Here is a 25,379-nt window from a genome sequence, read left to right as displayed (position 1 = left end):
TCTATTTTTAATAATTTTATATTACCTCAGTAATATAACTGTCCTAAAACCTACTAAATTTTAATCTTTAAAGATCAAACAGGAAGAAATACAACTGGTTATATATTGAGTGACTTGGAGGTGATAAGCTCTCCTCTCATTAAAAAAAAAAGCCTACAGGAGGGTAAAAAGTACTTGTGATAGTCCATAGACACTATATTCTGGAAGGGAGAGGTTTGCAGGCCCACAGAGAAAGTAGGTGTGTGGCCACAAGAAACCATAGCTATCGAAGATACAGCCAGGGGACAGAGTGCTCTCAGAGAACCCATAGATATGGCTTGCATGACTACGGGCTGTAGGATTGGTTCCTATCATAAAACCTTCTTGGTTAAGCAGCGCTCTGTAAGCACAACATCAGAAAATCATGCATTTCCTTTTGATCGGGTAAAACGTAGTCGTTCATTCCAGAGCAAGTGCAGAGAAGACAAGGGGACAAAGGTGCAAGCATACATACCATCTATCTGTCGCTCTCCATGTACTGTGATGTCTGTCAGTATTTGCTCAACAGGGAACTAAGGCCTGGTCTACACTACGGGTTTAGGTCGACTTTAGCGGCGTTAAACCGAATTAAGCCTGGACACGTCCACACAACGAAGCCCTTTCTTTCGACTTAAAGGGTCCTTTAAACCGGTTTCTTTACACCACCTCTGACGAGGGGATTAGCGATAAAACCGGTCTTTGCGGGTCGGAATTGGGGTAGTGTGGACGGAATTCGACGTTATTGGCCTCCGGGAGCTATCCCACAGTGCTTCATTGTGACCGCTCTGGACAGCACTCTCAACTCAGATGCACTGACCAGGTAGACAGGAAAAGACCCGCGAAGGTTTGAATTTCATTTCCTGTTTGCCCAGCGTGGAGAGCACAGGTGACCCCGCAGAGCTCATCAGCACAGGTAACCGTGATGGAGTCCTCCCAGGATCGCAAAAGAGCTCCAGCATGGACCGAACGGGAGGTACGAGATCTGCTCGCCATATGGGGAGATGAAGCAGTGATAGCTGAACTCCGTAGCAGTAAAAGAAATGGAAAAGTATTAGAAAAGATCTCCAAGGCCATGAAGGACCGAGGCCATAACAGGGACACACAGCAGTGCCGCGTGAAAATTAAGGAGCTACGGCAAGCTTACCACAAAGCCAGAGAAGCAAACGGAAGGTCCGGGGCAGAGCCGCAAACTTGCCGCTACTACGCGGAGCTGCATGCGATCCTAGGGGGTGCAGCCACCACTACCCCAACCGTGTGCTATGACTCTCTCACTGGAGAAACACACAGGGAAGACGGTTCGGGGAACGAGGAAGATGACGATGGAGGTACTGTAGGTAGCTCACAGCAGCAAGGAAGCGGAGAAACCGGTTTCCCCAACAGCCAGGATATGTTTGTGACCCTGGACCTGGAACCAGTAACCCCCGAACTCACCCAAGACCCTCAGGGCACACAGGAGACCTCTGGTGAGTGTAACTTTGTAACTATTTGTAAACATTACAAAAAAAAAGCAAGCGTGTTTAATGATTACTTTGCCCTGGCAATCGCGGCCAGTACATCTACTGGAAAAGTCTGTTAACGTGTATGGGGATGGAGCGGAAATCCTCCAGGGACATCTCCAGAAAGCTCTCCTGGTTGAAATGGGGTGATTTTATTAAGGGGACATTCAGAGGCGCCCGTTCCTGCTCTTCTGACCAGAAATGTTCCCCGCTGTTAACCACGCGGTGGGGGGAGGGGTGAAGTGATCATCCCAGAGAATCGTGTGTGTGTGTGTGGGGGGGGGGTTTACTTGTGTTTGTGCCGCATGTTAACCGGGAAACCGCAGCCACTCCTTTTACATTGAAACCCCATTTTAAATGGACAACCCAATTCATCCTTGATATGGGAAATGCGCTGCTGTTTGCAACCTTTCCCGCATGTTAAGAAGGTTAAAAAAGCCAAAACACTGTGGCCTACGATGGCTGCCTGCAAGCCGAAATATGCGACCTTGTAATGAAAGAGTGTACCCATTGTTCTCTAAAATGTGTCTTTTTTAACCACCTCTCCCTTCTCCTCCGCCAGCTGCAAATGTTTCTCCTTCGCAGAGGCTCGTGAACATTAGAAAGAGAAAACGTAGGACGAGGGACGAGATGTTCACGGAGCTGCAGATGTCCGCCCAGGCTGATAGAGCACAGCAGAATGCGTGGAGGCAGTCAATGACGGAGATGAGAAAAGCCCAATATGAACGAGAGGAGAGGTGGCGGGCTGAATCGCGGGAAGAACAGAGCAAGTGGCGGGCTGAAGACGATAGGTGGCGTCAGCTTGCAGACAGACGGCAAGAGGCAATGCTCCGTCTGCTGGAGCATCAAACTGATATGCTCGAGCGTATGGTTGAGTTGCAGGAAAGGCAGCAGGAGCAGAGACCGCCGCTACAGCCCCTGTGTAACCAACAGCCCTCCTCCCCAAGTTCCATAGCCTCCTCACCCAGACGCCCAAGAACACGGTGGGGGGGCCTCCGTCCACCCAGTCACTCCACCCCAGATGATCGCCCAAGCATCAGAAGGCTGGCCTTCAATAAGAGTTAAAGTTTTAAAATGCAGTGTGTCCTTTTCCATCCCTCCTCCCCCACCCATCCCAGGCTACCTTGGCAATTATCCCCCTACCTCTGTAAGGAACTAATAAAGAATGCATGAATGTTAAAAAACAATGACTTTATTGCCTCTGCAAGCGGGAGGGGAGGGTGGGGTGGGGTGGTTGGTTTACAGGGAAGTAGAGTGAACCGGGTCGGTGGGGGGGGTTTGGAGGGTTCATCAAGGAGAAACAAACAGAAGTTTCACACAGTAGCCTGGCCAGTCACAAAACTCGTTTTCAAAGCTTCTCTGATGCGCACCGCGCCCTGCTGTGCTCCTCTAACCGCCCTGGTGTCTGGCTGCGCGTAATCAGCGGCCAGGCGAGTTGCCTCAACCTCCCACCCCGCCATAAAGGTCTCCCCCTTACTCTCACAGATATTGTGGAGCGCACAGCAAGTAGCAATAACAATGGGGATATTCTTTTCGCTGAGGTCTGAGCGAGTCAGTAAGCTGCGCCAGCGCGCTTTTAAACGTCCAAATGCACATTCCACCACCATTCGGCACTTGCTCAGCCTGTAGTTGAACAGGTCCTGACTCCTGTCCAGGCTGCCTGTGTACGGCTTCATGAGCCATGGCATTAAGGGGTAGGCTGGGTCCCCAAGGATCACGATAGGCATTTCAACATCCCCAATGGTCACTTTCTGGTCCGGGAAGAAAGTCCCTTCCTCCAGCTTTCGAAACAGAGCAGAGTTCCTGAAGACGCGAGCATCATGTACCTTTCCCGGCCATCCCACGTTGATGTTGGTGAAACGTCCCTTGTGATCCACCAGGGCTTGCAGCAGCATTGAAAAGTACCCCTTGCGGTTTATGTAGTCGGTGGCTTGGTGCTCCGGTGACAAGATAGGGATATGGGTTCCGTCTATGGCCCCGCCACAGTTTGGGAATCCCATTTCAGCAAAACCATCCACTATTGACTGCACGTTGCCCAGAGTCACTACCCTTGCTATCACCAGGTCTTTCATTGCCCTGGCAAATTGGATCACAGCAGCCCCCACTGTAGATTTGCCCACTCCAAATTGATTCCCGACTGACCGGTAGCTGTCTGGCGTTGCAAGCTTCCACAGGGCTATCGCCACTCGCTTCTCAACTGTGAGGGCTGCTCTCATCTTGGTATCCTGGCGTTTCAGGGCAGGGGACAGCAAGTCACAAAGTTCCATGAAAGTGCCCTTACGCATGCGAAAGTTTCGCAGCCACTGGGAATCGTCCCATACCTGCAGCACGATGCGGTCCCACCAGTCTGTGCTTGTTTCCCGGGCCCAGAATCGGCGTTCCACGGCATCAACCTGCCCCAGTGACACCATGATTTCCACATTGCTGGTGCCTGTGCCTTGTGAGAGGTCTATGTCCATGTCAATTTCCTCATCACTCTCGTCGCCGCGCTGCAATCGCCTCCTCGCCTGGTCCGGGTTTCGCCTTGGCATGTCCTGGCTCTGCATATACTCCAGGACAATGCGCGTGGTGTTCATAGTGCTCATAATTGCCGCGGTGATCTGAGCGGGCTCCATGATCCCAGTGCTAGCTATGGCGCCTGGTCAGAAAAAAGGCGCGAAAGTAGTATCTGATGGACCAGGAGAAGGAGGGAGGGCGGGAGGGAGGGAGGGCCGAGTGACGACATGGCGTACAGGTACAGGAACAGGGAGAAACACAAACAACTGTCACACAGAATGGTCCCCCCAAAGATTAAAATGAAAACCCTGGGCTTAGCAGGCCATTGATTTCACGGAGGAAGGGGAAGCATATGAATACAGAACAAATCTATTTTTTACATCTTAAGGTGGCAGCCGACGGTGCAGCATGAGTGACAGCCATACCAGTACGACGATGACGGTTACCAATCATAAAATACCATCATCTGCCAAAAGGCAAGGGGCTGCTGCTGTGTAGCAATGCAGCCCCACGTCTGCCAGCCCCACGTCCGCCAGCACCCAGCATCGCCCTCGGCCTCTTCTGGGTGCTTAGCAGACAATACTGGGCAATTGGCAGAAAATAGTATATTACGACTGGTAGCCATCATCATCGAAACAGTAGCATGTCTGCCCAGGTGGCCATGATTGACAGCCACACCAATACGATGACGACGGATACCAGTCATAATATACCATCGCCTGGCAAGGGGCTGGTGCAATGCAGCCCTACGGCTGCCAGCCCCATGGCTATCACTCATGCTACACCGTCTACCGCCAAAAGGCAGTTAGCAGCTGCTGCTGTGTAGCAATGCAGTCCCACGTCTGCCAGCACCCAGAGGACATATGGTGACGGTGAGCTCAGCTGAGCTGAGCGGGCTCCATGCTTGCCGTGATATGTTGTCTGCACAGGTAACCCAGGTAAAAAGGCGCGAATCTATTGTCTGCGTTGCTGTGACGAGGGGGGAGGGGCCTGACGACATGTACCCAGAACCGCCCGCGACACTGTTTTGCATCATCCGGGCATTGGAATCTCAACCCAGAATTCAAAGAAAAGGCGCGAACCGCTTCTCGGCTCTCTGAGCTGTGGCGCAAACGTAGTATCTGACGGACTAGGGGAAGGAGGGAGGGGGGCCGAGTGACGACATGGCGTACAGGCACAGGGAATTAAAATCAAGAACGGTGGCTGTGCATCAGGGAGAAACACAAACAACTGTCACACAGAATGTTCCCCCCAAAGATTAAACTGAAAACCCTGGGCTTAGCAGGCCGTTGATTTGACGGAGGGAGGGGGAAGCAAATGAATACAGAGCAAATCTATTTTTTACATCTTAAGACGACGGTGCAGCGTGACTGATAGCCCTCGGCATCTTTCTGGGTGCTTGGCAGCAAATACGGGGCGGCGTATGACGATGGTCTTCAGGCCTATTGCACAATCGGCTGCTCGGGGAAGACTCTGCTAATGTGCGATGACCCGACTTGTAATAGGACGGCTAATAGTCGTAATACACCATTTACTGCCAAAAGGCAAGCCCCACGGCTGCCAGCACCCAGATCGCCGATGAAGGCTACCAGTCTACTGCACCGTCTACCGCCAAAAGGCAGTTAGCAGCTGCTGCTGTGCAGCAATGCAGTCCCACGTCTGCCGACACCCAGAGGACATATGGTGACGGTGAGCTCAGCTGAGCGGGCTCCATGTTGTCTGCACAGGTAACTCAGGTAACCCAGGTAAAGAGGCGCGAATCTATTGTCTGCCGTTGCTGTGACGGGGGAGGGAGGGGCCTGACGACATGTACCCAGAACCGCCCGCGACACTGTTTTGCATCATCCGGGCATTGGGATCTCAACCCAGAATTCAAAGGGGCGGCGGAGACTGCGGGAACTGTGGGATAGCTGTGGGATAGCTACCCATAGTGCAATGCTCTGGAAGTCGACGCTAGCCTTGTACTGTGGACGCGGTCCGCCGACTAGAGCACCTAGAGCATTTTATTGTGTGGACACACACAATCGGCTGTATACAACCGATTTCAATAAAACCGGCTTCTATAAATTCGAACTAATTTCGTAGTGTAGACATACCCTAAGATGCTGGCTGCAGAAGACAGTGTCCGCAGTCAGAGCTGCTAGAACAGGGGTCAGCAACCTTTCAGAAGTGGGGTGCTGAGTCTTCATTTATTCACTCTAATTTAAGGTTTCGCGTGCCAGTCATACATTTTTATGTTTTTAGAAGGTCTCTTTCTATAAATTTATAATAACTAAACTATTGTTGTATATAAAGTAAATAAGGTTTTTAGAATGTTTAAGAAGCTTCATTTAAAATTAAATTAAAATGCAGAGACCCCCCAGACCGGCAGGCAGGACCCGGGCAGCGTGAGTGCCACTGAAAATCAGCTCGCATGCACCTTTGGCACACGTGCCATAGGTTGCCTACCCCTGTGCTAGAACAAGAAGGTTGCTCAGGGTGATTTAACTTAGTTATGTTCCATTTTTGTAACACAGCTAGTGTTTCTGTGTTGGGAACAATGCTGCCATCCCACATCTTCCATGCCCCACTCAATCCACACAGAATCACAGCTCTGCTGGTTTTCCACAGAAGGGCTTCTGTTCTGTGAGCCCAGGGGTGAGCATGATAGCTCTCAGGGTACCCTTCTGTCCTCCGAGCATGGTAGGGACTTGCCAATTCAGACTTTAAATAAATGAATTTTTCGTAATAAATTTGTGACGCTCAGTTAAAATGCTGTTGTTTTTTGGTAGCAAATCAAAAACATGTTCAACTAATTAGTTTTTAAGCATCCTGAAGCTAAAAAATAGCTTATCCTCTTTGAACAATGTTTTAATTTCTCTTTGTACTGGATTTTAAACCTGTTCTGTCATAAATCCCAGTATACATAACAGTACCCTTTGCAAAGACATTCATACAAGATTATATTTCCCATCCATACGGATCTGAGAACCAGCTCTCACCTGGGGCATGAAATACACTAAACACTTGCTGTAAGGGAAAGACTCTCATTGACTTCAATGGGTTTTGAATCAAGTCATGAAGAGACCAAGAAGAAAACTGGCTCCTTGCAAGACAGTCCATCCTTCAGGATTAGCCTGTGAGCCATATGTAGATTTTCCACCCTCCCATCTTGCAGTTCTATCACATGTATAATTGATTACTGAAATCCAGGGCTGGCTCCAGGCACCAGCCGAGCAAGCTGGTGCTTGGGGCGGCAGATTGAACGAGGCGGAATTCCGCCCAATCCTAGGGTGGCACGGCCTCTTTTTTTTTTTTTGTTCCGCTCCGGCCGCCCTGTAGCGGGTGGCGGCGCGGAGGACGGGAGTGCCCTGCAGCAAGCCCGGCAGAGCAGTCCTCGTCCTTCCCTCCCTGGCCACCGGAGCAGAACCCTCCCCACTGTAGCCCTGGCTGCCCCCCTTCTCTCTCTCTCCCGCCCGCTCCTCCCCCACCCTCCCGCTAGCCGGTCCCCCTGCACCTGTGCTCCAGTGCACAGATCACTGGTTTTTTTTTTTTGCTTTGCCGTTCTGGCCGCACCGTTGTTTTTTTTTTTGCTTGGGGCGGCCAAAAAGCCAGAGCCGGCCCTGCTGAAATCTAAGTATCATGTATAAACTGTTGATCCATCAATATGTTTCACAGGTTATTGTAAGAGATTCATAGATTTCCAAGGACAGAAGAGACCACTATGATCATCTAGTCCAGGGGTCGGTAACCTTTCAGAAGCGGTGTGCCGAGTCTTCATTTATTCACTCTAATTTAAGGTTTTGCGTGCCGGTAATACATTTTAACGTTTTTAGAAGGTCTCTCTCTATAAGTCTATAAACTATTGTTGCATGTAAAGTAAAAACGTTTTTTAAAAATGTTTAAGAAGTTTCATTTAAAATTAAATTAAAATGCAGATCTTATCAGTTTAGTGCAGTGGTTCTCACACACACCCTGGGGCAGGGCCGGTGCAAGGATATTTTGCGCCCTAGGCGAAACTTCCACCTTGCGCGCTCCCCCTTGCACATCGGTTCATTGAGGGGCAAATCCCAACGAGCCTTTATAGACCTCAGGGGCTAGCCTGCCCAGGGGCTGCTCCCCAGACCAGGTTCCCCCCTCCCCGCCCCCTGAACTCCCCTGGAGGGTGCACAGCCCCCCCATGAGCCCTCCCCACCCCATCCCAGTGGCCCCCGCCCCGAGTCCACTCACTGGCTTTGCCGGGCTTGGGCCATTGCAGCAGCTCGGCAGGGAGGAGCCGCCTTCCGGAGGCACCGGAGAGCCAGAGCGTTCCGCTTGCGGCAGTAGCGAGCCCCAGCCATGGAGGAGCCAGCGCAGTGCATGGGGGCAGCAACCCTGCAAAGGCGGCGGCGCCGCTAGTGGGAAGCAGCTGCCCTCCCGTCCTTCCTACCCAGGCTGCGGCCCAGCACCCCCCCGGGGGCCCTGCAGGCTGCAGTGGATGTATGTGGGCGCCAGCCTGGCTTCCCCCTTGCCTAGGGTTACCATAGTTCAACAATCAAAAAAGAGGGGAGAGCTCTGCACTAGCCCCTCCCCCATCCACTTCCCACCCCGACTGCCCCCGTCAGAACCCCCAACCCCCCCGCTCCTTGTTCCCTGACTGCCCCCTTCTGGGACCCCCCCCCACCCTAACTGCCCCCCAGGACCCTACCCCCTACCTGTCCCCTGACTGCCCCAACCCTTATCCACACCCCCACCCCCAAACAGACCCCCGAGACTCCCACGCCCCATCCAACAACTCCCCGCCCCGACAGGATCCCCAGAACTCCCGACCCAGCCAACCCTCCCCCTGCTCCCTGACTGCCCCCTGGGACTCCGCTTACCATGCCCATGCCGGTCAGACGCTGGCTCCATGTGGAGGCAAAACAGCCCCTCCCCCACAGAAAGCTGAGGCAGCGGGAGGGGGGGAGCTCCAGGAGGGGCAGCAGCGGCAGCTCACACTCCTGGGAGCTGCAGAACCTGAGCGCAGTGAGGGAGGAGCTGGAGGGTGCACCTGCCTGGGCTGTGGCCTGGTGCCCCCCCGGGGGGCTCCTGCAGCGGATGCATGCAGGCGGTGGTCCCCGTGCACCCCCCGGCTCCCTCCTCGCCGCGCTCGGGCTCTGCAGCTCCTGGGAGTGTGAGCCGCCGCCCCTCCCGCAGCAGGCTCAGGGCCCCGCGCCCCAGCGGCTCACACTCCCGGGAGCTGCAGAACCCAAGTGCGGTGAGGGGGGAACCAGGGGGTCCTGGCCGGCTGCTGCCGGTCTGGGGTCCTGGCCACCGGCCCTGCTCAGCCTCCTGCCGGCCTGGGATTCCGTTCACTCAGCCGGTAGCGGGCTTTGTCTGTGATGCAAAAACGATATTTGGTTCTCTGAATTTCCACCCAAACAGGAATTCCCAACATTCTGATACTTTTTGGCAGTTTAATTTCCACATTATCCAAGCTATGAGTCAAGTCTAGGATTTGAGTCCCAGAATTCACAAACTTCATTCACCGAGGGGGGAAAAAGCTCTGCTTGAGGGTTTACAGGTTTTCTGCTCAAAGCAGATCTTACAGCTGTTACAAAATGTAAGTGTATATGATTCTTTGACAGATCTCTGCTGCGGGTAATCTTCTAGTAAAGAAAAAACTACATATAACTGTGAGTGGGTGGGGGTTGGAGTTAATGTATTTCTATGCAAAACCAAAAAGTATGTGAAAGATTCTTTTCAAGCCTGCCACTGTTGCTCCAGTAGGCACATTTTCAAACTGGTATGTATAAAGCTAAGCACTTATATCTATAGGCACCTAAACAAGTGATATGTTTATCGGGGTGCTAAGCATCTGCAGCATTATTATTTGTACATTTTTGCTTATGTGTGGTTTATACTTGATTTCACAGCAGTTTCTGATATGACTATTGGTGGTTGTTTTAGCAACTAGGGGACACAGTTAGCCTGCTGTGGTATATGTCAGATGCATGATAGGAGTACACCAGTTTTGATGGATCTAGCTAACTAGGGACTTTCTCTTGTCATGTGGACATTATGTTCTTCTCAAACCAATGAATCTCGTAGTAGTAGTAGTAGTAGTATAGTAGGTGGTAGGAGTTGTTATGAGGATGCTTTTGGTTTCTTCATACTCTCATTCACTGAGGGCATTCATTTGATAAGAATAACCAAAATTAAGAATCTTGGTATCACTTTCAAACATGTTTTTTACATGGAGAGCCATGCGCCAGCCACAGTACAAAGGTGTTTTTTTAAGTCACAGTTTGTGTTCTTATTTATTGAAGATTTTATAACAGCAACATAACTTCAGTACCACAACGCTTAATTATCTGCATGCATTTTTCTTTGTACTCAAAACAGATGTCTATAAAGTGGCAGATTGACTTCAAGATGGCACTGGTGTTTTTCAAGCCCTTAATGCCATAGGCCAAGAAACCTCCAGATGAAAATTTTAGCTTCCACTTTCTCAGCATGTTTGAGGCTTAGGATGCATAAGACATTTGCAGTGATGCAACTACTTAATAAACGCATGGGAGAAGAGTGGGGAGAAAAGTGGAAACCAGGAAGGAGAATGCATTCATCTTGCATTGAGCAGGACATCAACAAGATTGTAAAAAAAAAAAAAAAAAAAAGGTGTGTGCGTCACATGTGCACGAGAAAGTGATCTTCCCAAACATTTTGATTTTACTAATGAAATGATAGTTTGGTATGTACGGGCACAGAGATAAAAGTTTGATCAAAGGACACAAAACTCCAGTGTTCAAAATATCCATTTTCTAACACTTAGGGTTTGGCGGAATAGTAGCCTGCAGCCAGGTGGAAGTTTAGTATAGATGGAATTAGTGATTGATCTTTGCCTCAAAAACAAAACTTAACCTTAAATACAGCAAACGTCTTAATTCCAATTCAAGATCTGAATACAATTAACCTGGAAATTACATGTCAGCTCCATGGGCTCAGTATATATGAAAAATTGAAGACATGGTCACAAAAGTACTTATTGCATAATTATTAATGAGGTTCTTGTTGCACACGTACACCCAGATCCTCAATGGTATTTAGGTGCATAACTCCCACTGAAATCAATGGGAGTTAGGTGCCAAAATACATTTGAAGATCTGGGCCATAAATCCCCACACGTACACACTGTGCAGAGCTTTGGCATATAGGCAGCACTGAAGTCTCACTTAAGACCTTAACAAGGAGCTTAAATGGTATGCTGGAATTCTCTTCCAGGGTTGAACGTCACCCACAGAGAATAGCACAGAATACATTATTTCCTCAGTGTAATTGTATTATTGCTGTCTTTTTAGTATCTTCCCAAAATATCTGCATGGTCAGGTTTTAAATAAAGTTTAAGGATTCGTATATTTCCACATCAATTGTCATAAAATATGATGTGCAAAACCCTGCTTGTCTTACTCAGCTGATGAGGTGTTCTGGCTTTTAATAGACTCCTTGCTCGAGTAAAGTGAGCAGGATTTGGCCTTCTATCAGATTAGGTTTTCCAAATACCTATTATACCAAGATTCAGGAAATACTGATTTTAATATTAAAACAATGTTTTAATAAACAGCAGCATAAAATAATCAGTGTTTAATATCATCTCTGGTGTGTGAAATACAAAAATGCACATATTTTCAGTATAAAATAGCCTTTGGTATTACATTTTCATGCTTGCCTAATTGAAATGCCCATAATTAATAAATCAATCATCAATACAGTGATTAAATGCATGCAGTGAAAACAAACAAAAACAAAATATATGTATAAGGTAGTGGCTGAATATCACCATAATATATTTCAAGAACATCTACAGCAGGTTAAAAACAAAAAAGAAACAGACCAATATATAAAATGCAGAGATGTATTTCACTTCTGCTATACAAAACACTTTTGTGCAAAAAGATGTGAAAAATAAAGTCATATTATACAACATTGTCAACTGAGCAAAGGATTGTTTTCATTGTGTGGACACAAAAGATATTTTAATACAAATAACATTGTGAAAAGATGTAACGTACATAGTACTTTTGTAAATCACTAAAGTGGTTTCAAAATGAATAATCTAGATTGATTATACCTGAATTAATTTCAGTAATACAAATGTCATTTTTCTAAGTAAAAAGTTAACTTTAATTCACATTATTTTAACTGATAGATAAAGTTGCCATAAATGTTTTCAATCCTTGATGGAATGTGGATTTCCCATTTTTAGGGGTTTCTGGAGTCATAGTCACTGAAATTATGTACTGCTCTGAAACAATAAATACTTCTTGGGAAAACTGATTGTCTTCTATAAAATTGTGGTTTGGAGCTTTTTCATTAAACAGTTGCATAGCAACAAAAGGATACAAAATTTCTGTTATAACTACACATATAAAATTATGAAATGTTAACTTGAACCAGTTGATTCATGCTTTGAAATTAAAATTCTTAATTTAATTTCCTTTAAAGGCAATTTCTTATAACTCCATCTATTTTTAGCAGACATTACCAGATTATTTTAGTAGCCTGTGAGTTGATAACTCATTCTACTGAATGTCAGGACATTTTATGCAGTTTTTTTGGTTTAAATATGAACTCAGACTCTCACCTCAGGTGAAAAACAAAAACCTACCTGAAATAACTAATCCAGCCATCAGATGTCAACATTGAGTCACGTATTTGAAACGCCATTCTTGACTGAAAAAAACTTACAAATGTTTAAACTAGATATTGGAAGTGAATTGCATACCCAATAAATCTCTGAACATTTGCATCTCTTAAAAAAATGTGATTGACAAATATTAAAATGTTTTCAGAATAATAAAGTTTCTGTGATATAAACCATATCAGAGCTTTAAACAGTTGTGACAAAGTGTATGATGGTCATCACAAAGATTTTTTTTGTTTTTGTCCCTTATTAAAATAAACATTAGTTTGGTACGTAAAAAAAATGTCTGTTCACATTGTTGTGTGTTAATACCACAATGATTTTTATCTGGTTGGTGTCTGCCTATCCTGTTAAACACAGTTAAACTTCACAGAAGATACTTGTTGCAAAAGTCTGTTAAACAACCAGAAAAATCTTTAATAAAATATTTGAATATAAATCTTTTCTACGTTTTTCTAATTTGTACTGTAAATAGTTATATGTACAAAGGCCTGACTTATTTACAACTCTGCAGAAATTATAGATTCGTTAGGTCCATGAATATTGGGGTCTCCTAATAAGGATGACTGTTTAGAGTCAATTTTGTATGGTTTTTGAGTTTTGTTTCCAAAAACTGTTATACCAATTCCACTTGGATGACTTGGAATTGACATATGAGATAGCAAAGGTATATTTGCATCCTGATTGGATCCTGAAGAAGGCAAGCTAGTCACATGACCTGTGCTAGTCGATCCACTTGCACTGCTTGGCGAACGGCTCTTTGGAGGTGGACAGTGCTGAATTACCCTGGGTGGGCCCGGTGGTTGGTAGTGGGCAGCTGGGAAAGCAGCATATCCTGGAGGAATCGGGTATCCATTGATTGGAATAAATCGCTGGTTTTGAGGTATTGGTGGTCCAATGAACCCAGCAATTTGGCCTTGTGGTATACCCTGTGCTGGAAACATGTAATTAGGGTATCTAGGATTACTTAGGTTACTAACTGGGCTTGCACTGAGTGAAGTTGTTTGAGTGGTGGCATTTCCACCAGAGGGAGTAGTAGAGCTAGTGTGACTTGAAAGTCCCTCCCAAGAACGCAGCCTGGCATGGATATCTTTAAATCTTGGCCTCCGAGATGGAAGATCATGCCAGCACTCTGTCATCAAGCTATACATTCTGGGAGGACAGTCTTCAGAGCATGGTAATAATTGTCGTTTCCTGACCATCTCTATGACTTCTTGATTACTAAATCCATAATATGGTTGGAGTCCAAAGCTGAAAATCTCCCATAAGACCACACCAAAGGACCAAATATCTGAATCAGAAGAGAACTTGCCATACATAATTGCTTCTGGTGGCATCCAGCGAATCGGGAGTAGGGACTTACTTTGAACTCTGTAATAATCTGCTGAGTATATTTCTCTTGATAGTCCAAGGTCTGAAATTTTCACATGAAGTTGTTCTCCAATTAAAATGTTGCGAGCAGCAAGGTCTTTATGGACAAAAAAATGACTGGATAAGTATTCCATTCCTGCCGCAATTTGAACTGCAATATGCAGGAAATCCCCATGGTCCAGACTGGATTTGACAGTACCGTCCTCATCACTGCTACACCCGACATCTGAATGTGGCGATCGCATGATAAGGAATTCGTGGAGGTCTCCCTGATTCATATACTCAAAAAGCATGCAGATGGGTTGTTCCTGAGTCACAACACCTAGGAGACAGACAATGTTAGGGTGATGAAGTTCTGCCATAAGAGATGCTTCTTGCTGGAATTCTGTCCACTGCTGGGGATTGTTAAAGTCTTTTAATGTCTTGATAGCAACAAGCTGAGCATGATCCATGCCTGGAAGATAGAGATGTCCCTTGTAGATTTTTCCAAGAGCACATTCACCCAGTTCCTCCATGAAACGAACAGCAGAAAGAGGTAACTCCTTAGCTTTGCTCTGTTAAAACAGCAAATCAAAGAATAGGTTATAATAATTGGGGCAAAAAGGTACCTAAATTAGAGACTTATTCTCTCAGCAAGGCCACAAACCTGCAGCTCCCTGCAATAGTATCTATAACTCAAATGGCAGTAGAAATAGTGTGCTTCTGCTGTGTAGGGAGACCAGACAGTGAAGAAGCCATTTAGGGACACTCTGTAGTGTTGATCCAAGCTCTGTAGTGGCTCCGTCCACAGAAGTGTGGGCTGCCACCACTAGCAGAGATATTGCTGTGACCACATTGCAGAAGTATGGGGAGCCTGGTTGAGGCTGGGGATTCCAATACTCTAGTACCCATGCAGTTCCTCACTGAATGCTTCTTTACTCCTGCTGTGTATGAGGGAGGAGGATTTCCCCATATCAAAATTAAAAATAACTTTCCATCCTATACACAAGACTAGATGCAGGTGAACAAAGACTGAATATAGGATCGGTTATGGTCACAGTGCGGCAAAGAACTTCAACATGGACTTAATTTTAATCACACGACTAGTCCCATTGATTGCAGCTGGGCTACACACATGCTTAAGTCCAGCTTTGAGAGACCAGGGCATATAATGTTAGGTGCAAATTTATGTTTTAACTCTGACTCAGGACTCAGTTAAGTTTCATCCTAGCGTTAGTTATTAACCCCTTGGGGTACAAAAGAGATTAGTTCTCTGTATACTTGAGGGAGTGTACAAGCTCCTCCCCCCTCCACCCCCCCCCCCCCAATCAAGAAAGTAGAATCAGCTGGAAAAACATCAGACTTTGGTCAAAGGAGAATAGAAACGAGGGCCAAATTTTTTTCAAACTTGGTTGCCTAACTTAGGCAGGTACATCCATATTTAGACACTTAAATAAGCGACCTTATTTTTAGAAGTTAACATCCGTGGGCACCTCAGCACCTCTGAAAATCAGGTCACTTACTGAGATGCCTAAATTATGGACTTGGTAGCCTAAAGGTAGGCACCTGATTTTGGAATCCACATTCAGTAAAACAGTGTAGTCAGAAACATTAGCATTTGCTTTCCTGGAATATTGTCAATGCAGTTTTTTGCATGAGTAATATGGAAAAATTGACATTAAAAATAATTTTAAAGTTGCGCACTCAGAGTAAATGAATTCTAGTTGTACTGACCACTTACAAATGTTAGATAAATATTTCATAAGTAAAAAAATAAAATCATAAAGACATTTAAACAAGCAGCCAGTAGAATGTATGGTGATGGCAGGAAATTAGCTGTATTGTTGAAGAACAGATGGTTTATATTATATAAATCCTTTAGGCTAAAACTTGTTTAGGTCTGGCATATTGTAAATTATATTTTAGTAATGAAAGTGAAATGACCTCTGTCTGACCTCAGGCAGGGTTTGTCTGTTTGAACCAACATAGTGGAAAACTATGAAAGAAAATGAAGTCATAAAGTTTTGGCAGGAAGGCTCATTTCAAGTTAAGCGGTTATAAATCTGCTTCATTTTTGTTTGACAAGTATTTGTCATACAGTGGTGTACAAAATGTAAAGAAGTGTAAAATACATACGAGGCATCACGCCAAAGTAAACAAAGTACAAAGGGAAAATACAAAGAATGAAGCCCACTGCTTCTATCTCTTTATCAGTTGCTTCCATTAGTTAAATGACAAGATGGACTCAGTTTATTATATTCTGTAAGGCAATTAAGTACCTTAAAACTGAAACAGGCTTTTGGTTTAAATGTTAACATTTTTATTTGGAAGAGTAAACACACATCCACCTCAGTATGAGCTAGAACGTTTTTAACCAATGTTAACATTGGTATTGGATACAATATTTTAAAATAGAATTCTACTTCCTTTCTTTTTTAAAAATTTGTTTGAAAGGCAGCCAAAACAGTTGTGTCAGTGGGACAGCCAGCCACTCTCCCAACAGGAAAATATACAATTGTCATAAATGAAATCAGGTGGTTTTTGCAGCATATCATTTTAAACATGAAAAGAAAACACTGTGGTCTATATTTCCAGACATTTATGGGCAAGACACTTTGCCCACGTTGTGTACGTAAAGCATTAATATGTTGGTGGTCAAGAGTAAAACCTGAACCCCACTAAGTCAATGGCAAAACTCCCACTGACTTCAGTGGGGCCAGGATTTCCTCCCAAGTATCTAATACAAAGAAAGGACTAAATTTCAAAATTTGGATCCAGTGAAGGGGAGATTTGGACATGGGGTTTGGTTTAGGCACATCTTTAATCTAATGTGTACTGTATTGCACACTAGACTTATATCCGAAGAAGTGGGCTGTAGTCCACGAAAGCTTATGCTCTAATAAATTTGTTAGTCTCTAAGGTGCCACAAGTCCTCCTGTTCTTCTTTTTCTAGACTTATATCGTGATTTTCTATGGGTATTAACAGATAGTCCCTCATTTTCATCATTCTGCCCCTTAAAGTAGAAGTTACAGTTAGGGTTAGGTTAGTTTTTGTTTTTCAACTTACAGACTTCTACTTTAAGGGGCAGAATGATGAAAATGAGGGACTATGTTCTGTGTGTTTATTGGACTCAGTTAATTTGTAATGTAAAGTACCATAGATCAATTTTTGGCTGATTTAGCACCTATATAACACAGCAGCAAGAGACTGCATGTATGGTTTATAAATTGTGTAGAATAGTGCATCCCGAACACAAACATTCCCCAAATGGTCTAATACCTGGTTAGAACTAACTGCTTTCCAGCAGTGATAATAACCAGTTAAAAACAAACAGAAATCTCACGAAGGTTTCCTCTAGAATTTCCAGCTAATGTTTGCAGACTCTAGCGATTAAAGACTAAGGCTTGGTTAATATTAGAATGTTTGAGTGCTTTGCTGTATGAAACCTCTGAACCTTTTACTGTTCCCTGTTCCTGGTACAAATCTTGAAGAGGAGGAGCTGGCATAGTTTTTTGACCCATGAATGATAAAATGATGGTATAAAGATTCACATGGAGTCAAAGGCATGATCTCAGGTAAGGAAGATTAAATAAAATATGAACTAAAAACAGTTGTTTGCATTACATGTGTAACCATGCAGGGCAGCCATGGCATGCCATCTTCTCAGCCTTCTTCAGTTATGTATTTTCACTAACGAGTGACCCAAATGAAAATCCTGGATTCAAACACTTCTGAAACTTGAGGAAGTTCAGAACCAGATGCTTATTGGTTTGGGCCCCAGCTCTGTTTTTTTCAGTATCCTTTTGTCTTCTTATAACCCATCTTCCTTCTTGAATCCACAAACTTATTTTTCTAAATAAGGTTCTACAGTTAAATTTTTCTAAGGGTACATCTACACTACAGGGGGGAGTCGATTTAAGATACGCAAATTCAGCTACGTGAATAGCGTAGCTGAATTCGACGTATCGCAGCCGACTTACCCCGCTGTGAGGACGGCGGCAAAATCGACTTCTGTGGCTTTCTGTCGACGGCGCTTACTCCCACCTCCGCTGGTGGAGTAAGAGCGTCGATTCGGGGATCGATTGTCGCGTCCCAACGGGACGCGATAAATCGATCCCCGAGAGGTCGATTTCTACCCGCCGATTCAGGCGGGTAGTGTAGACCTAGCCTAAGTAAGGTTCACAATGAAATTATAACAAGACTTCACAATACAGAATGAATGACTTGAACTGGCAAAGTCAGCACTCTGTTCTCTCCACACAGTAGATGCTGTGGGATTACCTTTATTGTTAACTTAATGACAAAATATAAACTTCAATCTAAACTTTCTGCAGAGTTGGCTTACTCCTAGGATTTGTCCCTGCAAGGTCCTTTTATATCTGTCTCTTTCCCCAGTTGCTTCTGCCCATGAGAGAGAGAAAAACTACCCTGGTCAAATTTCCAGCATGAGTCAGCAGAATAGCTCTGCCTCTCTCTCCCACTGAGGGGTCCTAAAGCCTGACTCCCTGTCACATGGGCATACTGCAAATTCAAAGCACAATGGATTATTTAAACAATTTTGCCTGGACTCTCTGCTGACTAATTCTTCATAACCTAAGACTATGAAGCTGACACTGAAGAGCAAGCAGTAGGCACACCTCATGATTGCTTTATCAAACCTAAAACAGATCTCTACTTACAAACATATTCACATATGAAGAGCACAGATCTGGAAATGTAAGTGTAACCTCCTTTTCTTAGGCTGAGTGACTAAAACTGCCATCATTCTGAAAGAATATCTTTGGCGTGTACAGCAATATTTATAGAAGGAAGGTTATGCACAGTTTGCATTGCTCCTAATGCCTGAATTTGGATTCATTTTGCTATATCGTTTTCTAACTAAAATAACTTGCCAGCAGGTACATCTAGACAATTTGATGTAAATTATTCTACACAGGTTTCTAATGTGTTATGTTTTAGATACTCAGGATAGTCTCCTGCTTGGAAGTGGCAGAGCCCCATGTCCAGCCATGCAGGTGGCTGCCCTGGACATTTCCAGCCCCTGCCCGGCTAATAAACAATGAGGTCATTGCTAATCATTTTTTCAGTGTCTTAACTGCTCGGTGTGGCTTTTCTTTTTAAATTGGAAAAAAGTGCTTCACGAATTTGGAGTTTCAGTAAAGAGGAACCATATTAGGAGTCAGGGCCCTATGTTTCAGTAAGGCGGGCTGTAAATATGAATAGGTTTTGGTGCTTCATTTTGCAAATATCTCTAAAGAATGTGTAAACTTGAAGATAGAAGGAGATCATTTTAAAGTGATTTCAGCTAATAACAGGTGAGGCAAGGATACAAATGATCCATTAAAAAGTGTTTTCTGAAACAGCCAATAAAATGAAAGAATGCATCTTCCTCCCCCCATTACTTACTAACTAGAACAAGGCCTCCATGCCACTTCACAAGCAGTTGCTTACTTCGTTAAAGCAAGCTTGAGTTGCTTTTCATCCAAAGCTATACAGACCATTAGCTTTATGCTGCACAGTACAACGTATAGTATGCTGATGACAACAGAAGGCGTTCAAAAAGTGCAGCCAACGACACTGACAGAGACGGTGTGATAGAAATTAATTGGGTAATGTTTCAATTCTGGATTGAGCAAACCATGCTAATTCCATGCTCTTCGAAACAGCAATTGACAAGGCAGAAATCAGGTGCCCGATTACCTTTGGTTTGTATGCATTTAGCATGGACATCTCTACATTTTGCCCTCTGACGTGTTTGGGCTGTCTTTGTACGGGAGGGGAGGAAGACTTCTGGTTGTTGCGGCAGACGCAGATGAAGAAGAACAACAAGGCTATGGCCAGGGGAATAGTAACACTTGGCACCAATATATATAGGATTTCCATTTTATTCTTCTCCTTGGAATCTTTGGAATCTGGATCAGAAAAGAAAAAGAAGGTGAAAATAATGAAAACACACGAGGCATAAAATATCTCATGCAAAATAGTAAACTCCTGTATGTGCTGGAAATGCTTGAGAATGATAAAACAAATGGTGGATAGTATTATTATGATACATAGTGACTTCTACACCAAAAACACTTTAATGGGAGGAACACTTACTGCTGGTGTTGTATTGCTATAAAATTAACATAACTACTTTATTTGTTACTCAACAATTATATATCAACAGGGGAGTGGAGGACTTAGTTCTAAGGCCAAGGAGACATTCTTCTCTGGGCATCACTTCAAATCTGGTCCTGGTCATAAAATGGCTGCAAGTCATTATCATCTTAACCATTTGGTGTGAAATGTGTTGATAGTATGGCTTTAGTTCCTAGTGGACCAAAGCCTATGGCAAAAGTAACTTCAGAATTAACACATTAATTGGCAGCCTCAGTAGAGAACAGAGTATCAGGTCCAGATTTTATTTATTATGTGCATCACAGTAGTGCCTAGAGGCCCCAGCTGAGATCAGGGCCCCGTTGTGCTAGGCACTGCACCAACACGTAAGAGACAGCCCCTGCCTTGAAAAGCTTATAACCTAAACCGACAAGGCAAACACTTCTGGACTGAAAGCTGGATTGCCACTCTCCCAGCAGATTTTGTTGTCAGGGTCACTAGGCCCTCTTTGGCTGTTTTCAGAAGGGGTAGGAAGTGGGTAGTAAATAGAAGCATAGGGAGAGCACTTGCCCAAGATCATAATGGCCCATGCCTGCCAATACAGGGGGGGGGGGGGGGGAGAGAGGAGGGAGGAAGAGTGAGAACAGCTGGCTTCAGTAGTATTACTGAGCATGCTCAGCCCATGTGAGCATGCTCAGTAAGAGCCAAGCAGCAAATTGGGGGTGGGGGGTACGTGACCATGCCTCTCCCACACATCACCTCTGACCAGTCAGTGGAGGGCTGGGAACAGACCCCTACACCTCCTGAGTCCCAGTGAAGTGCCCTTTCCAATGGGCTATGCTGCCTTTCATGGTCCCAGCATGGAGACAACTACCATGGAGGCACGCAGTGGTCTCCAAGTAGTCAATCTGACACTTTGCAAGAGCATGCCAAAAAGAGCTCAGAGTGTCAGAGTGGGATTACTGTATATACTCGTTCATAAGCCACATTTTTTTAGTAAAAAGGGGGAGCATCAGAGAAGGGGGTCGGCTTATGAATGGGTATAGAGAGGGGGAAAGGTAGGACACAGCTTCCCCCCCCCCCCAACAGAGGGGGGGAGGAGAGGCAGCCGAGCCAGAAGGAAAGAGGCGGGGCCAGAGTCTCTCTGCTTCTTGCCATGCTGCTCTCCCCCCAGCCTCCGAAGCAGCTGCAGTTCCGGGGCTGGCAGGCTGCAGCCGCACTGCCCGGCCTGCTGGAGCAGCTCCGGCTGGGCCAGAGACATCCTCCCCGGCCCACGCCAGGCAAGGTGGGATGGGATGCGGAGAGTGTGGGGATCCTGGGCTAGGGGTAGGGTGGGGAGGGGTTACACTGGGAGGGGTCATGTGGGGAGGTCCCGGGTTAGGGGTGGAGTCATGTGGGGGGTGGTCACAGGGGTTACTCCCCTGACCCCCAGCTTCCCCTCCCCCAAAAATTTCCCCACCAGTTACTGTCCTGGCCCATCAGGGTAAGCAGCTGGTGCACCGGGACATTTTGTTTACTTAGGTTTACCCCCGTGCCTGCGGACGCTCGAGGTAAACAAACTGTCTCAGCCCGGCAGCGGCTTAGCCTGATGGTCCGGGAGCCAAAGTTTGCTGACCCCTGAATTATAAGGTCGGCTTATGAATGGGTCATAAAAATTTGCCATTTTTACTTTTCCATCTTGAGGGGGTTGGCTTATAAATGAACCGGCTTATGATCGAGTATATACGGCATATATAACAAATTAATACAGTAGCTACAGGGTACAAAGTGAACTTTGGAGAATACCTTTTAAATCCCCAGCAAATAATTATTCACATTATTAGTGTCAGATTTCATGTATCTCCAATAGGGCATGACATTTGCTGGAGGCCATCGAGTGTGTTTCTCTAGTGAAGACTTGACAGTTGTTGAGTTAAAATGAGATGAGGTAGGCCAAGAAAGCCCTTCTTCCTTCCAAACAGGATGTGGTTGCCCTGTGACAGTAGTCATTAACAAGGCTCATTTAGTGCTAAATGCAAAGCTAATTATTTTTCTAATGCATGTTTTGGCAAAGAAAGTTGCAGCTTATAACTGACTTACTAATAAAGGAGTCTCTTCTCCTCTCAGTGCACAAGGAACTTACGCAAGCAACTCCTCTTCAATGCTAACATAAGCTACACGTATAAATCCTGTATGCATCACACAGGATGGCCAAGTGCCTAGGAATCTGTATCCCTTACACACAAGTCAAATTTGGCTGAGACATTTTGATTCCACTGGGGAAATGTAAATAAATTCAGACAAGCCCAACACTATGTTAATGTTTAAGCCAAACCAAGTCAATGGGAAAAATTCCCCCAGTTTTTAAAGAAAACCTGCAGTGAACAGTTATAATGCTGTAGAGAACTAAATGGACATTGGCTGGCTCATATACTGAGAAGGACAAATAATTTGCAGACAGCTATTCATTAGGTGTCTTTCATCTCTCTTTCTAGTTCCCTCTGCAGGATCCTGACTTTAAATTTACATTACCTCCCCACCAGCATGCCACAGGCTCTCCATGCATGTCTTTTAGCTATGGACCTGCTCTCCCCTACTCCAAATGTTTCTGGATATTAGTCTAGCTATGCCTTTGAGAGTGCTGGCTCTGCACTGCTTTCCAAGTTGCTGGCTCTGCCCTGCTCTGCTTTCTCTAAAATCATTCTATGCCACCCACTTCTGCAATTAGTCTCTCTCTTCTTTCCTTCATGCAAGTCACTGTTTCCCTCCCTCCCAGCACTTACACCTCCACTCATTTGACTCTCCAAAGTTTCCCTGCTCACAGAAAATTGTGCTTCTGCTGCCCACACTTCACTTTTGGATTGCTAGCTGTTCTGCCCTGTTGCTAGCTGCTACCTATTCTAGGGTTACCATACTTAACAAATAAAAAAAGAGGACCCTCCACGGGGTCCTGGCCCCGCCCATTTCCCACCCCAGCCCCACCCCAACTCCGCCCCAACCCCGCCCCCTCCTCCCTCCCACTCCCAGCCACGCGGAAAGGGCTGCCCGAGCGCTACCGGCTTCACGGTTTGCCAGGCAGCCCCCAGACCCTGCGCCCCGGCTGGCGCTTCCCCAGCGCAGCTGGAGCCCGGGAGGGGAAGCGCCCAGCCGGGGGCGCAGGGTCTGGAGGCTGCCCGGCAAACCGTGAAACCGGTAGTGCTTGGGCTTCGGGCAGCCCCCTTGCCTCCGGACCCTGCGCCCCCAGCCGGGCACTTCCCCTCCCGGGCTCCGGCGGTGCAGGGTCTGGAGGCATGGGGGCTGCCCGAAGCTGGTAGCGCTCGGGCAGCCCGGCTCTTAAACAGAGCCGAAGAGTCAGGGGAGGAGCAGAGCAGCCGCGGGAGGGGAAGTGCCCGGCCGGCATTTTCCCGGACATGTTCTGCTTTTTGGCAATTCCCCCCGGACGGGGGTTTGATTGCCGAAAAGCTGGACATGTCCGGGAAAAAACGGACGTATGGTAACCCTACCTATTCCCTTCCAGCAGGGGTTGGTTGAAGAGTCATTACTAGTCCCTCTGATCTGGCTTTTTGCAGAATGGATGGGAAGGGGGTGCTTTCTATAGATACTGTTTTTGTGTGCACACTCGTGCATGAGTTGCCCTCCCATTAAAAAAAAACACTCTGGGCAGGTGCAAACCTCAATTCCATTTGGGAGTAGTGGAGGAGTTTGCCATTTGGAAGAGCTGCCTCAGCAAGAGCAGGCTAGAATGTAATCGCCTGCTGCCAAAAGAGCTATGCCACCATGTTGCTGGAGCCCAGTCCAATTCAAGCTCTACCAAAGGAGGCTGAGCGAGAGCAGGGCCATTACGACAAGACACCTTGTTTGAAACATCAGCCAGATCAGGAGGACGAGAATGTCCAAAGTACTGAGTCAAAGAAACCACAGGTGCTGTGGCAACAAAGGAGAAGGGACAGATCACCAGCACCAGAAGCAGCTGATAAATCACCAAGGATAAGAAAAGAAGTGGGGGAGGAATAGCTCAGTGGTTTGAGCATTGGCCTGCTAAACCCCAGGTTGAGTGTTCAATCCTTGAGGGGGCCGTTTAGGGATCTGGGGATTAGTCCTGCTTTGGGCAGGGGGTTGGACTAGATGACCTCCTGAGGTCCCTTCCAACCCTGATATTCTATGATTCTAAGTGAGACCTTTGAAATGGTCAGACAGCTTTTTGCCAGGAGCACCATTTCAGATTTTGGTAGGTTGGGGCAACTTTAACAGTGAATCCTTGGGCTACTTAGGCACTTAAACTCTATTTTTTTGAAGATAACTTAGCAATAAGCTGACAGGAGCCCTGTATCGAATTCCTTTATAAAGGAAAGAAATTTAAATAAATATTAGACCCACTCAACTTTAATAAGAACATGTTCTGACATCTTGTGGCAAATCATTTAAGGGACACTGGTTAGGTTTAAAATGTTAATGTATATTCTTACTTTATTACTAACTCGGTGGAGAGAGAGACCCCGTCAGGACTCCTGGTTCTATCCCAGCTCTGGGAGGAGAGTGAGGTCTAGTGGGAAGCAGTGGGGAGCAGATACATCTGGGTTCTATATAAGAACATCAGAATGGCCATACTGGGCAAGATCAATAGTCCATCTAGCCCGGTATCCTGTCTTCCAACAGTGGCCAATGCCAGGTGCCCCAGGGGGAATGAACAGAACAGGTAATCATCAAGTTGCCCTGTTGCCCACTACCAGCTTCTACCACTACCAGAGGCGAGGGACATGCAGCACATGGTGTTGGATCCCTGCCCACCCTGGCTAATAGCCATTGCTGGACCTATCCTACATGAACTTATCTAGTTCTTATTGGAACCCTGTTATAATTTTGGCCTTCACAACATCCCTTGGCAAAGAGTTCCACAGGTTGACTGTGAAGAAACACATTTTTTTGTTTGTTTTAAATCTGCTGCCTATTAATTTCATTGGGTGACCCAAGTTCTTGTGTTATGTGAAGGAGCAAATATTTCCTTATTCAACTTTTCCACACCATCCATGATTTTATAGACCTCTATCATATCTCCCCTTAGTCATCTCTTTTCCAAGCTGAAAAGTCCCAGTCTTTTTAATCTCTCCTCATATGGAAGGTGTTCTATACCCCTAATCATTTCTGTTGCCCTTCTCTGTACCTTTTCCAAATCCAATACATCTTTTTTGAGATGGGGTGACCAAATCTGAATGGACTGTTCAATATGTTGGCATACTATGGATTTATAAGGAGGCAATATGATATTTTTCTCTTATTATCTATCCCTTTCCTAATGATTTCC

At 45.8% G+C, this 25,379-nt stretch overlaps 2 protein-coding genes across 3 annotated transcripts in view; one reads left to right on the top strand and one right to left on the bottom strand.

The window, feature by feature from the left end:
• Positions 1–550: 550 nt before the first annotated feature.
• On the top strand, positions 551–3,745 carry LOC135972984 (uncharacterized). Its single transcript, XM_065553975.1, has 2 exons — positions 551–1,481; positions 2,077–3,745. The coding sequence occupies exons 1-2, from the start codon at positions 941–943 to the stop codon at positions 2,577–2,579; spliced, it is 1,044 nt and encodes a 347-aa protein (XP_065410047.1). The 5' UTR covers positions 551–940; the 3' UTR covers positions 2,580–3,745.
• A 7,791-nt stretch (positions 3,746–11,536) lies between these two features.
• Positions 11,537–25,379, bottom strand: part of ROR1 (receptor tyrosine kinase like orphan receptor 1) — a 254,208-nt gene continuing 240,365 nt past the window's right edge. For both annotated transcript variants that reach the window (XM_065553974.1, XM_042859073.2), the window contains exons 8-9: positions 19,700–19,911; positions 11,537–14,573 (exon numbers count right to left, since the gene is read on the bottom strand). In XM_065553974.1, coding sequence (XP_065410046.1) covers positions 13,149–14,573; positions 19,700–19,911 — 1,637 coding nt within the window. In that variant the 3' untranslated portion in view covers positions 11,537–13,148. The remainder of the gene's footprint in view (positions 14,574–19,699; positions 19,912–25,379) is intronic.

This window comes from Chrysemys picta, chromosome 8, assembly GCF_011386835.1.
Source record: "Chrysemys picta bellii isolate R12L10 chromosome 8, ASM1138683v2, whole genome shotgun sequence".
Lineage (NCBI taxonomy): Eukaryota > Metazoa > Chordata > Testudines > Emydidae > Chrysemys > Chrysemys picta.
This window is presented reverse-complemented; position numbering and strand designations above follow the sequence as displayed.

What these genes read in the sequence shown, in the direction of transcription:
- LOC135972984 (XM_065553975.1), top strand. Translation starts at nt 941, where the DNA reads ATGGAGTCCTCCCAGGATCGCAAAAGAGCTCCAGCATGGACCGAACGG. An exon ending in GGGCACACAGGAGACCTCTG is followed by an intron (nt 1,482 to 2,076) that starts GTGAGTGTAACT and finishes CTCCTCCGCCAG; the next exon opens with CTGCAAATGTTTCTCCTTCG.